The 13,908-nt window shown below is 36.5% G+C and overlaps 1 protein-coding gene across 8 annotated transcripts in view; it reads left to right on the top strand.

Moving 5' to 3' along the window:
- The window catches only part of KIAA0232 (KIAA0232 ortholog), a 71,378-nt gene that overhangs the window by 37,317 nt on the left and 20,153 nt on the right, over positions 1–13,908 (top strand). For 6 of the 8 annotated variants that reach the window (XM_068404209.1, XM_068404208.1, XM_068404212.1 and 3 more), the window contains 2 exons: positions 10,895–10,961; positions 12,336–12,417. In XM_068404209.1, coding sequence (XP_068260310.1) covers positions 10,895–10,961; positions 12,336–12,417 — 149 coding nt within the window. Of the gene's footprint in view, positions 1–8,673; positions 8,754–10,894; positions 10,962–12,335; positions 12,418–13,908 lie in introns of those variants that run through there. The other 2 variants (XM_068404214.1, XM_068404216.1) reach the window with 2 other exon arrangements.

The raw sequence follows: 13,908 nt of genomic DNA, 5'->3' as shown, positions 1-13,908 counted from the left end.
CTGAAAATGTTTACCTGTAGAGATTTTGTCAAATAGGTAGAAGTTGGATGTGTTCGTTAGGATCTTCATAAATATGTCCACTAGCAGCTTTGTTCTCACAGGTTTTTCTTCTTGCAAGGGGTCTGGCAGTAGTCCACATGGGCAGTTCTGGAGCTTGCTTAGAGTTTTGCTATTCTTCTGTGATCCTTTTTTCAAAGTAGGTGGATATGGAAATACCAGTATCCTCACACTGAGATGGAACACTTGCCCTTCCCACCTTATCTCTTCTTTCAACCTTAACACTGGAGCAAAGCAAGCAGGGTTGAGGTAGCTCCATTATTGGGAGTAATCGAAAGAAGTCTTAGTGTATTTAAACTTAAGTATATTTAAATAAAATTGTATTTAAATGAAATGGTTAGAATGATTACCCTGTGTGTGTCTGTAGAGAGAGTATATATACACAAACAAACAAACAAAACAGGGAGACAATTAAGTGAAGATTTTAGGATTCTGCAGCCTGATCTGTTTTAGGGGGAAAAATGTGCAGAGGATGAAAGGGTATTGAAGGTTAATAATAACTTTTCTAACTCTCATAGGAAATAAAGAGAGATCCAGGTACCATAATTTTGGTGTTTATGTTTAATTACTTAAACCAGTAACATGTTGAGAAATTGCAGACAGTCTGCCTCCTCCTCCCTACCAGTAATCAAAGGCCCTAAAATTGGGTGATCACTTCAAAAAGATGCTTGGTGGGGCAAGGAAGTCATAAAATAGATTATATGAAAATTAACTTGATAACAGTAAACACTGTTTTGTCAGTCTTTCATTTAATGATTGAAATAAATATTTTGAAATCTTCTCTCTTGTGGATTTTCATTTACATAGTATTCATTCGTGGGGAGTACGTTATTTGGGAACTTAGTTTTGTTTGAATTCATTTTTTTTGATTCTTACTAAAAACAGTAATGCTGTAAAACACTAGTCTGAGACAGACATCCAAGATTCTTGTTACAATTTTATGGTGCAGAAAACAAACATTTGACTTAAAAAAGCCTACAGTTTGGTGTTTATTTCTAAAACATTTCCGAAGTTAGGGAGTATGACAAGTCAGGGAAGCTGCAGTCTTAACCGCTTTGCATCACTGTGTCTTGCAGTGGCAAAGCATGTTGTGCTTTTGTGAGAGGCGGCCTGATCTTGACAGATACTACCTGATATGTGTAAGAATGCAAACTGTTTATGTATGTATGTTCTGAGGACAGTATTTTTTTGTGTGACAAGGATTTTGGTGTCTGAAGTTGTCTATATTTGTATGAATCTTTGTCTGCAGATGGTCTTATTGCATTCAGAATCAGAGAAAATGTAAGTACATTGCAACTTGCCAGAAAATTAAGACAGAATGATGGTGTGAAGAACTCTTAAGACAAGTACTTTAATGCAGTAATCAATTGCTAGTCTTACTGCAGTTCTAAAGTTTTGGTGTTTTTTTTCGAAAACACTTGAATGAAATATAAATAGCGTTTCAGAGACGTACTGAAGAATTGTTCAAATTTTAAAAAGCTTGTTAATACTGACTTTGAGTGGAGACTTTATCTTCTTATCCTACTGAATTGTAGAAGAAATGTTAAAATGTTGGTTTGTAATTAACTGGCAAAGTAAGGGTGTCCATTCTAATGACATGTTGGGTAACAGAAAAAAAACAAGGACTGGGGAGTATTTATGTAAAAGTCCTTTGAGGAAAATAAGAAATTTTTTCCTGAAATTACTGCCTCAAAGTTTTAAGTAAAACCATCTGTTTCTGTCAGCATCAAATGACTTGTTTTGGTTAGTGTTTTTGTTGTTGTTTTTTTTTTTGTTCCTGTCTAGTACAGCTAAAACAAAGAAGGTCAGTTTGATCATGGATAGTTTCTGAGATGCCTTTTTTTTTTAAAGCCTCCTAATTCTGAAAGTCTGTAAAATATTTTGGTTTTGAATAATAAAACTTGTCAGTAACAAGACAGAAAGCAGTATCTTTGAGACACAGGAGCTTAGTTAAAAAAAAAAAAAAGTAAGAGTTTAGAAATTCACCTGTGTTGTGTTTTTGCAAGGTGGATACTGTCTGAGCAAGAATGGAATTGTTGAGACTGATAGGTGTAAGTCTTTTCAGTAGGTTTATTTCCTACTAATAATACTAAAATTACTAATGTTGCCTGTCCACTGGTAATAAATCCAAGCTTAATTACCTTTTAACTGACCAGTTTTCTGCTAAAGGTTGCATTGCTCAATAGAGAGGTAGGTTTTCAGCTATGTTATTGCAATTCCTGTATAATATAGTTCATTCACTGAACAGTTGTTGTATTACATGTGAAATTCCACCCCAAGATGGTGCTAGAGTTTCAGTTAAAGCCATCCGTGTATCTTTATCCTGCTGAACTGTATGAGGACATTTTAAGAATAAGCAAAGGAAACTACTTCATATGTATCTTGCTTTGTGCACTGATGAAACCAGATCTCCCAGACTCTTTCCTTCTCTGGCTATAGGTATCCGCTTCACCTAAGCTGTACCACAGCACATACTGAGACATTGTTAGCGTCTAACGCTGCTCACCTCTCCAGGCATGTCCTAATGGGGTTCAGGCAATGTCGTCCATTTCTGAACTAACCAGGCTCTCAAAATCTGCTAACTGCCACATGAAATGGTGTACAGCATGCTAAAGTAAGAATTAGTCTTGGTTGATAGATTGCATAATGAATTTTGAAAGAGCACTGCTCTAGTATATTTGACAAAAGCAAACAGTGCCCACCATCCCACTGTTGTAGGAGGTTACTGCTTGGAGGTAACACTGAAACATAATCAGTGAAACTTCATTACAGTAATTTATTTGAAATGTAGTCAGCTGTGGGCATCCTGTTATTTGGAGCATTGGCTTTGCTTGTTTTAACTGATGAGAGGGCAATATGACCCTTGTGATATCTGTATTATCATATGGGAGCACTTACAGGAATAAGTGTGGCTGTAGTGAGCAGTGTTGTTAAAAATTTGAAATGGTAATCTTATTCTCAGATGTACCTTGCTTTCAGCACGAATTGGAGATGTGTCTAGAGTAAGATTCTGTTGAAAATTTCTTAGCATTTGTCATCTTTCTTGTTCTAAACGCAGAACTGTCAGACCTCTCCATGCAGTTACTACAGTTCTGCACGTAAACCTTATTTGAAGAAATAAGCTCATAATCAGGCCAAATTTTCAGTTGGTTTTGATTCCATGTCTGAACGTGTTTTTACTGATGGGTTACTCTGGCAAACTGTTGTACTCTCCAAAGGTGACAGTATCTGTGTGCCAGTTAGACCAAGGCACTGTTGCATCATCCGTCTTGCACTTGGCAATAGTGATGTGTGAGAATTGAGGCAAAAGGACTTGTGGAGCCTGTAGCACAGGGACTATGTTTCTTTTCTTCTTATGTAGAATGTCAGATTAACTAGATAATTTAAAATTCATTTTAATCACTGTTTTATTTCTGCTGTTCTCTGCTTGTCTGATGTAAGCCAATATTAATTAGGTAATACACTCTGACCACTGTGCTGGGGTACCAGGGAAGCAGCTAGCCAATATTAGATGGTTTGTCAAGTGATTTAACTTACGCATCTTCGTATAACTAGAAGTGACGTGAACAAGAGACGTGTAAAGGAAGTGCTCAATATTCTTCTGACTTTTTTAAAAATAAGTGAAAAACATTAGTCAAAAAGTCCTGTAAGGAGGGTAAGCAAGTGCTGGGGTGAACACTGGTAAAGATAAAAGACATAATAAGAATGAAGCAAGTTGTGTAAAAGCCATCTTAACAAATCAGAAAGATGAAGTTGCTGTTGAAAAGTCCATATTTATTAAAGCAAAAAAATTGAGTTAAGGTTAAACAACCATAACGCTTCTTGAAGCATATATCCTGACTAGCTAAGTCGTAAGCTTTTCTGTGTGCCTGAGGATGATTGTTCAGAATTTTTTTCCAGGAAATCCCAAAACACTTCACAAAATCAGTGAATATTATCTCCTTTCTGGGTTGTATGCAGTTGGCCTTTGGAAAGGGATATCCTGTCTCTCTCTAAAACACACAGTATTGTTTAGGAAAGGATTTTAAAATTAATCAGGAGCTAAGAAGAATTTTAGACAAGAAGTATATTTTGAAAAATAAAATGGAGCTAGGACTGATGTCACTCAGCTTCTCCTATGAGAAGGCACTATAGGTTTTTTTTATTTCCAACCAGTCATTGTGTTTCTATGATAGTTTAATTTTTATTTGTTTAAGAGAATTTGTATTGGCTCTATACTATCAAAGTCATTGGCTTCAAAAGTTTCCTTCTTTCTCCATTCATTTACTAAGTAAACTATGTGGTATTGAATTTGGCAAACTATATTAGCCTGTGTTTTATAACTTCAGGTACCATATAGAAAATGGAAATGAATTTGTCTTGCCAAGGTAACCATCAGGGAGTAAAATAATTGCGATAAATCAATTCCTTTTTCCTTATGACTTTGGCATTTAAATAGATATTCACAGTACCACATATCTGATTTGTCAGGTTACTGAAGCTGCTACCCTGAGTATTATAGTAACTTTAATGGAATTTGACAAAGATTTTAATTATTCCAATTTTTGTATGAGTTTTCTCGATATAGAAAAAGTATATATCGAACTGGAGAAGTTCTGTGTCGGAGCTTAGTCTACACAGAAGTTGCTTCATAACATTGTTTTTGGGCATTTGTTTCTCAGTTTACATCAAGCCAGCAAAAGTAAGTGCGTGCTTGTCTTGTATTTCTTGTATTTAAGCATCTCCCATAGTACAGATTCTTTTCTCTTGGAGGCTGAAAGTAGATGTTTGGTATGTTTGAAAGCTATTTCACCTTGCATGTGCTCTCAACGGTAATGGGAGCAGCTTCTGTCATAAGTCTGTGACAGAAAGAACGTTTGCATATGCACATCCTGGAGAAGGCAGCACAATCTTTCAGATGCACAACCATGGCCATGAAAATGCCAGAGAAGTCTGTTACAGAGCTCTTCTGAATAATGGCTTGTGTTTCAACACAGAATAATGTTATTAGATTATAATTTTCCTCAATGTACAAAAATAATTTTCACCAAAAAACTGAATTGGGGCCCATTATGAATTCTTACCATACACACAAGCAGACTTCAGTGAATATGGCAGAGTACCTACTGAGGAAATTTCAAGTGTCCCTTCTGCATTTCACTTGATGCAGAAAATTACTTTTGCATAATTGGTGGGAACACACTTTTAAAAGTTTCTCCCGTTTCATTGATATATAGATAAGAACACTCCAGCATCCACAAAGCTGAAGTACTGTGATTAAGTGAAAACTCGCAGCAGCACTGCTTACGAGGATAGTAAGTCTTTTCTGGCTTTGAAGTCAGCATGTTTGTTTATAAGCGATGAGTAATAATCAAGAAGAATAGTTTTCAGAGAGAATTATCCTTTCTTGGGGGATAACTTTTATCTCAGTGTAGCCCGCTATGAGAGGGAACTACAAGAATTAAGTTTTAAATAACAGAAGTCAGATTAACTGCTCTAGTAACTTACATTTAGGGATAGCGTGTTCAAGTTAGTTTGAGCTGGTAGTTGACCTCTTTTATCTAGAATTAGTAAATAACATGCTATTATCTCTGTCTCTTAGAACGTGTGGTGTGAAGTAGTGAATTACAGCTCTGAAATCTGAGCCTGATCCTAGACATGATTTACGTTTCCTGATGCTGTTTTAGTACAGAAGACAGGACTAAGACACTCTTGCAAGAAAGTATTTTTATCTCCTTGTTGGAAAGCTATTGCTCTTGTATTGCTTGAGATTGGATTTTTTTGATATTAAGTCAGTTTGCTTAGAGATCGATATTCTAAAGTCACACATCTATTGAAGATGACTTGGATCAAGTGTTGATGAGCCCCAAAAGAGAAGTTAATAAATAGAATTTGTTTTTCTGACTAGTCCAATGTCTTTGTTGTAAATCATTGCGTATTCAAGTGAAAAGATGAAGATTTGTGTTCCCACTACTGAAGGGTCAAAAAGGTGTTGTACAAATACATACTCTAAATGTTTCTTAGTGTCATCCACCTTATTATATTGGAGGAAAATCCCATAATGCAAACTGGAACCCTGTTTTATTCCTTCGAACTCTACCTGGATTGAACACCCCAGGGAGGCTGCTGTTTTGCTGGATTGATTTATTTATTCATTCATGTATTTATTTAGTGATGATCTTGGGGTTAGGGAATTTTTTTTAGTCCTTTTTTTGGTCTATCTCACAAGCACCTCTTTTGAGAGTACTTGTAACCAGCTGAATGATACTGTATCAGAATGTTAGAAATTAAAATCTAGACTTTTATCTAGCTCTCATCATGCTACAAAATATAGAAATAGATGTGTGGTTGCAGTGAATCACATTTTGTGCCTTGTACAGTTGACGTGGCTTAACAGCTGATTCATATAGAACAGCTACCTAATCCTGCTCTTGGTGACGGGCTACATGCCAAGAAAACAGTCCTGGTACACTACAGGCAGAGCACTGTCTCTGTCTGGAGAGTCCTGTGACCTGTTAAAAGAGTGATTTTAAACTATGAATATATTGATTTACTTTAATTTCTAGATTGGTTGAACTTGTATTCTATGAAAGGAGTGTCTGTATTCTGCTCTAGCTGATCCTGCTTCAGCAGGGGTTTGGACTAGATGATCTCCAGAGGTTCTTTCCAACCTAAACAATTCTGTACATCTGGGAAAGTGAAATGAGGATTTGTTTTAAAAGTGCAAGCTAGAAAGCTCTTAGAAACCTAAAAGCAAATAAGTGATTATTTTAATTGTTAGGTAAAATGAAGTGTAATGCTTTTGTCTTTTCAAAAAGTTTAAGGAGGAATAAGGAAGTTTCCTCATACCTTGCTGGCCTGAAGTAACAAGCCATATTTAGTAAATATTTACACTACACAGTTCAAAGCTTCTGTAAGAAGCTATTAACTTACATTAGACTGAAAAAAAAAAAAAAGAGAAACCCCCAAAAACCCAAACCCAGAAGAAAATAAAACCCCCAAAACAACCCTTCCCTTTGAGTTGTATAATCTGATGGAATTTTTCAGTTTCTGTTTATATATTTAGGGTATGTCAGATGTGGAAAGCTCATTCTAAATACTGGCTATCACAACTTTGTTTTCCTTTATTTCTCCAGAATTTTTGGCTATTGTTTATGTGCAGATCTGCAGAACAAAGTATACATTTACTGGATTTTTTGGATGGAAGTACGAGAGCCATAACTAGACATCACCACTGCGTGATGGGAAGGGCTGAAAGCTCAGCGAAAACAAAAAATTTTGCTGACCAGTGCTATGCTCAGTTCTATAGAGTAACTATGTGAAATAATAGTGGTGCCTGAACATTTGTGATCAAATTCAGGAAAAACTTATTAAATCTCCTGGATGGTGACTGTGCAGTGCTTGTTTGCAGCAGCATTCAGAAGTAACCTACTAGCAGAGATGAATGTCAACAGAAATTAAAGTGATTCATGAAGAATCTGAGAGGAGCTAATGCTTCACAGCTTCTTACTAAAAACTCGCAGAACATAGAAGGCGGTGCCCATTGTTAACATAGGCAACAGTTTATAGTGGATTTGAATTTGGTGTACATAATATTGTTTTGTTTTCATGGTTCACAATTAATTAAACTGATTATTTTAAATGTATAAAAATATTTCAGAAGTAACTAATTTATAGTTCTATAAATTTATAGAGTTAATATCTTCTGGGACTAGACAACTCTGTCTAGAGTTGTGTTGGTCAGCAAGAAAGACCCTGGCTATTAGAGTCCTGTTACTCCCGCAGTCAGATTGACTGTTCTTGCTGGGTGAGTTCAGAAGCTTAATTTATCTGTTAGCATGGTCACTCCTATGCCAGTAACTTAACATCTATCCTTTATGTAATCCTTCCCTTGCTTCAGCCAGCTGATGGAAAGCCAAAAAGAACAACTTTTGATGGAAATGGATGCAAGTTAAAGCAGGAGAAAGAAATAGGAATAGGTTGGAAACAGTAGAACAGAATAAAATGTGTTTGGTGTGGAGGAAGTTTTGTTATGCAAAATGAAAAATATGAATTAAAAAAATGACCTGCTGTCCTTTGTGGTTTGAGTGAGAGAAAAGGGTTAGTAGAAATCTGGGTCAGTAGTTTAAATAATCTTACAGATAATGATGAGATTTAAGCCTTTCATGTTGGAATTACAAAAGCAATCTTAATTAGGCACTAAGACTTCCATGTTGAAAAATGTTTTTAAGGTGCTCGAGTATTTGTGCTATTTGGGGACTGTCTGCAAAGCACTTCAGGCAGATCACCTGATTTTATTAACTGATTGTGTCCTATTGAACTAAGCCAGTGCCTGGAATATGTTGCTTTCTGGCAGTGGGGTTGCTGCAGCTACAATGCATTAACCGAAACACTGAAAAAATACAGTAACTAAATATCATATTCAGAGAACAACACTGTCATATACGAGATAATTGCTGAGGCATTCGTTACATTAGGTCTGCAGCTTGTTTTCTATGCTGCAGTAAGAGGTTGAGCAAGTGGTCTCTAGAGTTAGCGTTCTGCACAGTGGCTTCCCCCCCCCCCCCCTCTTTTTTTTCCTTTAAAGCCAGCGCTGGCTACACCAGCGTGCTGTGCAGGACAGCGGGCAGCGGGTCAGCTGACTCAAGGATTAGTTTCATGGTACAGGAGGAAATGAAGCGTTTGATTCCAAAAGTTTTCACTTCTTCGGTGTAATGGTGAGCATATTGTTGCCGGTTTGGGGGATTTTTTTTGATGTGGTGTTATAATTAAGTTAAGGAAGTGAATCTATATTCCTTGGATTTTGGGTATTTGCTACAGGTGTCCGTTCAATTAGACCGTTCGGAGAGCTAAGCAAAAACAAGGCCAGCTCCTCCTCTGTTGCCCTTTAGGGGGGAGAAGGGGGGAGTCAGGAGTCGTATAGGCATAAAGTGACAATTATTACAACTACATAGGTTTGTCCATATTACTGTGCTGCTTGGTTCTTTCTAAAGAATTTAATTTACGTTGGTAAATTCGCTGATACAGAAGATGCCATCTAAAGTTTAATATTGCTAAGTCATCCTCAGTTAAGTGTGCGGCGTAAAGGTTTATATTTAGCACTTCAGTGCAGCAGTGCAGTTAGGAATAGAAAATTGCTTTCTCACTTGACTGCGAATAATTAAAATTTAGAAGGTAGCATATAAGTCATTGCTTCAGTATATGATTTTTTCAAGCATGTGTTTCTGATAGAGAATTAAACAAGCTAGTTTCACTGTATAAATTGGTATTCCCTTTTCCATAATATTTTCTTGTGCTTTAGCAACATATATTCACATTTTTCAGCAATTTCTAGCCAGTAATCAGGAGAGAGGAGAAACTCTTAGATCTTGGAAAAATGAAACCTTTATACCACCATGGTGACACTGCAAATCAAACTCTTTTTTAAATGCATTTCTGTAACTTGATATTTGATCTGCGTTGCCTTTGGAGAGAACGCATATTCCATGACTGTATGCACACAAGATCACGTCAAATTCAGAAGGTTGGATAATTTTGTAGGAGGTTTGTCTAAGTCTCAGAATCTCCAAGTATGGTGGGGACAAGATGCTGGAGTTGTTATTGAGGAAACTGCGCATGGGATACAAGAAGCTGCACGGTTCTCCCTTGTTGCCATTCCCAGCTGGCTGGTAATGTGCAGGGGACTTCTTGCATCCTCCTCGCTTGTTTCGGATTGCTGCGTTCAGCTGTGATTCCAGCCTTCTGTTTGCAGTTATGGAAACTACAAAGTGTAATCTCCAAGCATGATCCCTGGGCATCGAAATACTAGGACCACGAGTATCTCCACAGTACCCACCTCACCTCGTTTGCCTTCCAACAGGAATAGTCATTTCAGGCTGTAGGCTGGTATTTAGTATTTCGCTAACTGGAATTCAACTTTTATCCCATTAGAATAGCACAGGGTTTTCTCCTATGGGACAGCTGGTAATATAGTGTACCGGGTTGTGTGTGTGTTTTTATTTTTCAGTATTTTGCTGTTCTGGTGCTGTTGCTTTATCTAGAACTGCTTGCAAGTCTAGGCAGGTTGTAAAAGCAGAAGCGTGTGAGAATAACACTGAAATGAGGTTTAAAAGGAAGCTTGAGTGTATGGAAGGTTTAGGTGGAGGAATAAAGGAGAGGAAAAGAGAGGCTTACAGGGAAGATGATTAAGGTGTTTATTTTTCCCTCTGCTCTCCTGAGCAAACACCACAATGTTTAAAAAGAAAAAGGCTGGGCATTGTAAACTGGCAAAACCATGGGGTAAGTTTTGCATGAAGATACTGTGGAAACGTTTCCTCTCCCTCTCTGCCACTTGCACGTATGTCTTCATGCAGTTCTCCTTTTTACCTTCACACCTGATTTTCTGTATCCTTTTAACAGTCCCTTTCTCACAGGTGCAAATTGTGCAACCAAAAGGGTCAGGCTTAGCTTCTTAAAATGCATCTCAGTGATCAGTTGATTCTTGAACTTTTATCCTGAGACTCTTGGCTAAATCCTAAGTGGTACAGTGCTGTAAATGTGAGCGTGCAGAGTTTGCACAACCTTGGATATACAATAATGCAACAATGTGACTTGTAGTTTGAAACCTGTGTGAATGTATCTACATGTTTCATGGAATCATTTTGACTTCTAATTAATGTATTTATAGGAATGAATTTATACATAGTAATAATTTTTGTTGCTTTTTAATGTGTAGTTACCATGCAAAAAGAAAAATATGTGTCTGCTAAGATATGTTTATTGTATTGATGTCTTTCTATAAAATGAATATTCTTTTAGTAAGTTTTTTTTTTCTTTTTTCTTTTCTCCCCCCCCGCCCCGTAATTTTGTTGTTGTGCAGAGCTCTGGGATTGAAACGTTAGTGGAGGAGCTTTGCTCCAGACTGAAAGACCTTCAGAATAAGCAAGGTGAGGAATAAATCTCTCAACTTCTGAAGCCATACATTGTATTCACCAACTGTGTAACATCCTGAGACATGGGGGTGGGGGAGCAGGCTGTTAATTCAGTAGCTTTTAATACCGGCCATGCAATTTTAAAATGCATTTGAATAATTTCATTCAAATAGTTTAAGCAATTCTGTACTAGTATGCTTTGTTTACCTACGAAATAGTCATTCACAAATGGAGTTTTCCTCAGGAAAAGCTATAACCGTTCATATCCAGCTATGCCTGTTTTTTTAGTAAACGTTCCATATTCAGCATCTCCCCTCCCCACCAAAAGAAATCAAAACAAAGTAGGCTTGATTCTGTTCCTTTTGTGTATTGATACTTGGAAAGAGTGGATTAGCCTCAAAATTGTTATGTACTAGCTATTCCTGTGAAAAGCATCCAAGTAGCCATCACAGAGAGGTGTGCTTAAAATTTCTGTGCTTTAGGGGAATGATAATGGGGACTTCATGTTGTCAAGCTTAGGGCAGGGAGGAGCATAATATAAAATTGTGGTGTTTCCAGTGAAAAGTTCATCGCACATAAATGTTTGTTCAGGCACATAGCAGCAGCCTTTGACACTTATAGTAAAATTAATATGCTTATTGTGTAGTATAAATAGCAATAAATAAGGGATAAATATTTACCTGCTTAAAGCATGATTTTAGCTCTTTCCATTCCCTTTTTCTGTTTTTAAACTAAAACCAGAATTTCATAGTGCTATGCTGTGACACTTTCTTACTGAGCCAAGGTGATGTTGACCGTTTATTTTGAAAAAAAGTAAAATTAGTCTGTATCTCACAGCATTTTTTTTGGTATTTTACAGATTTTAGAGTCACCTCTTGCACAGGAAATATGCCTTTACATCCACCCAAAACACAGCACCTACTGCAGGGGTACTTCTTTTTAGTGAAATACATGAGAAGTTAGATGCAACCATTCATAAAAATATTTAGTTAAATAGTTGATTTTTTTAAAAAAATCTTTTTTTTTTATATGTAGCAATGCAAGAAGGAGATAAAGATTTGGATATGAAATAACTAAAAATTCAATCTGAAGTCTTCCAGTGGGGGCATTGCGAACCATGAAGTTGTATGCAGCTGGTAGCCAGTCATGTTTGGTGAAGTTTGCAGGGCTTAACAATACAACTGTGGATATCTTGAGTCTTGGGTGGTAACTTGTAATTTCTTTATGTATAATAACCAGACTATAAATTGTTCTGTTATTTGCAGTGTTTTATGGAAATTTGCTGCTACTACAGATATACATCTTGGTGCTTTTTGTTTAATACTGTTATAAAATACACTGGCTTTTTGAATTCTTCTGTTAAGCATTTGGAATTTTCTTCCAAAACAGAGGAGAAGATTCACAAAAAGTTAGAAGGCTCTTTGTCTCCTGAGACTGATTTATCTCCCACAGCAAAGGATCAAGTAGAAATGTATGCATTTTTTTATTATTATCTGAGATGCTTTTCTCTTTTCTCCTTTTAGTCCCATATTTGAACACAGTGAAGTTAACTTAGTGGGGAATCTGGAGTTTTGTGGAGATTAAGAAATACATTTTTTCCTGCCATCTTCTTTTGTTAATCTTATATATTTAAACATGAGCATTGGGTACCATGGGCTAGTTAAATTTCTGGCAAAGTCCTGACTGCTTTATTTTGACTATATGCAGAACTCAAACCTTACTGTATTTTAGTTTCCTTAAGACCGAGTAAACTAGACAAATTAAAAGCCTTTAAAACAGCATTAATTGGCATGTTTGACTTGCAGAGAGAGAACCCAGTTTCCTGGGTTCATAGAATCAGAGAACAGTTTGGATTGGAAGGGACCTTTAAAGGTCATCTAGTCTAACTCCCCTGCAGTGAGCAGGGACATCTTCATCTAGATCAGCTTGCTCAGAGCCCCATCCAACCTGGCCTTGAATGTTTCCAGGGATGGAGCATCTACCACCTCTCTCGGCAACCTGTTCCAGTGTTTGACCACACTCATTGTAAAAAATTTCTTCCTTATATCTATTCTAAATCTACCCTCTTTCAGTTTAAAACCATTACCCCCTTGTCCTGTCTTGTTCATAAATCTTTGTCTTCTGTTGCAGAAATGGGAAACTGAAACTCTTTTAGAACCTTTAAACTCTTCATAACCAAAGTGCTTTACTAGTTACCTAGTACCTGAGTCCAGTGTTACTGAAGGACCCAAGAGTTTTATCATTGACTTCTCTTGGAGATATGACTGCTTCTGTATCTCTTAGTAATAACCATTGGCAGCAACAGTCTAGTAGAAGTATTGCTAAATGAATGATACTTCTTCGGGGAACTGATTGTGCTAACGTGCATTTAACTTAACTGACTTCTGAATGTTTTTAAATAGGTTTTCATTGAAATATATGCAATTCAGTATAAATCTCTACTTACTTTACTTTACTACTTTAAACATTGCAGAAAATGATATTTTAATTTTGTCCCTGTTGCACAAGGCTGTTAAAACATCTTAAACTACTCAAGAACTAATCTTTTTTTTGAATAGCTTTCTCTTAACTGGACAATCAAACTATGTAGAACTTAACAGGTAGTGTCTCATTTCACAAAGGAGAATTTAAAAAACTGAAATTCAGAACTGAACTGACTGAAATTCAGGACTTCCTCATTTAAATCAAACATGTTTAAGAAGACTGTAGTGAATTGCTACATTATCTAATAAATCTGGAGTCAGGCCTTCACTGTTTTAAGCATCCACAGTTTCTGTCTACAGTGAAGTTTAGTGCTTTCAAAAAATGGGATGGTTTTACTTGGCAGTATATTTTTAAACATATATTAATATAAGCACTCTTAAAGCTTATCTTAATCTCCCCTTTGTTATCATTCAAATAATGCAGTGAGTGGCATGTGCATATGTAGAACAAACTAGTTTTTTTGGCAATTAGATTGGTA

This window comes from Nyctibius grandis, chromosome 6 (assembly GCF_013368605.1).
Source record: "Nyctibius grandis isolate bNycGra1 chromosome 6, bNycGra1.pri, whole genome shotgun sequence".
Classification (NCBI taxonomy): Eukaryota; Metazoa; Chordata; class Aves; order Nyctibiiformes; family Nyctibiidae; genus Nyctibius; species Nyctibius grandis.
The sequence above is the reverse complement of the archived record's forward strand: the minus strand, read 5'-3'. Positions and strand labels throughout refer to the sequence as shown.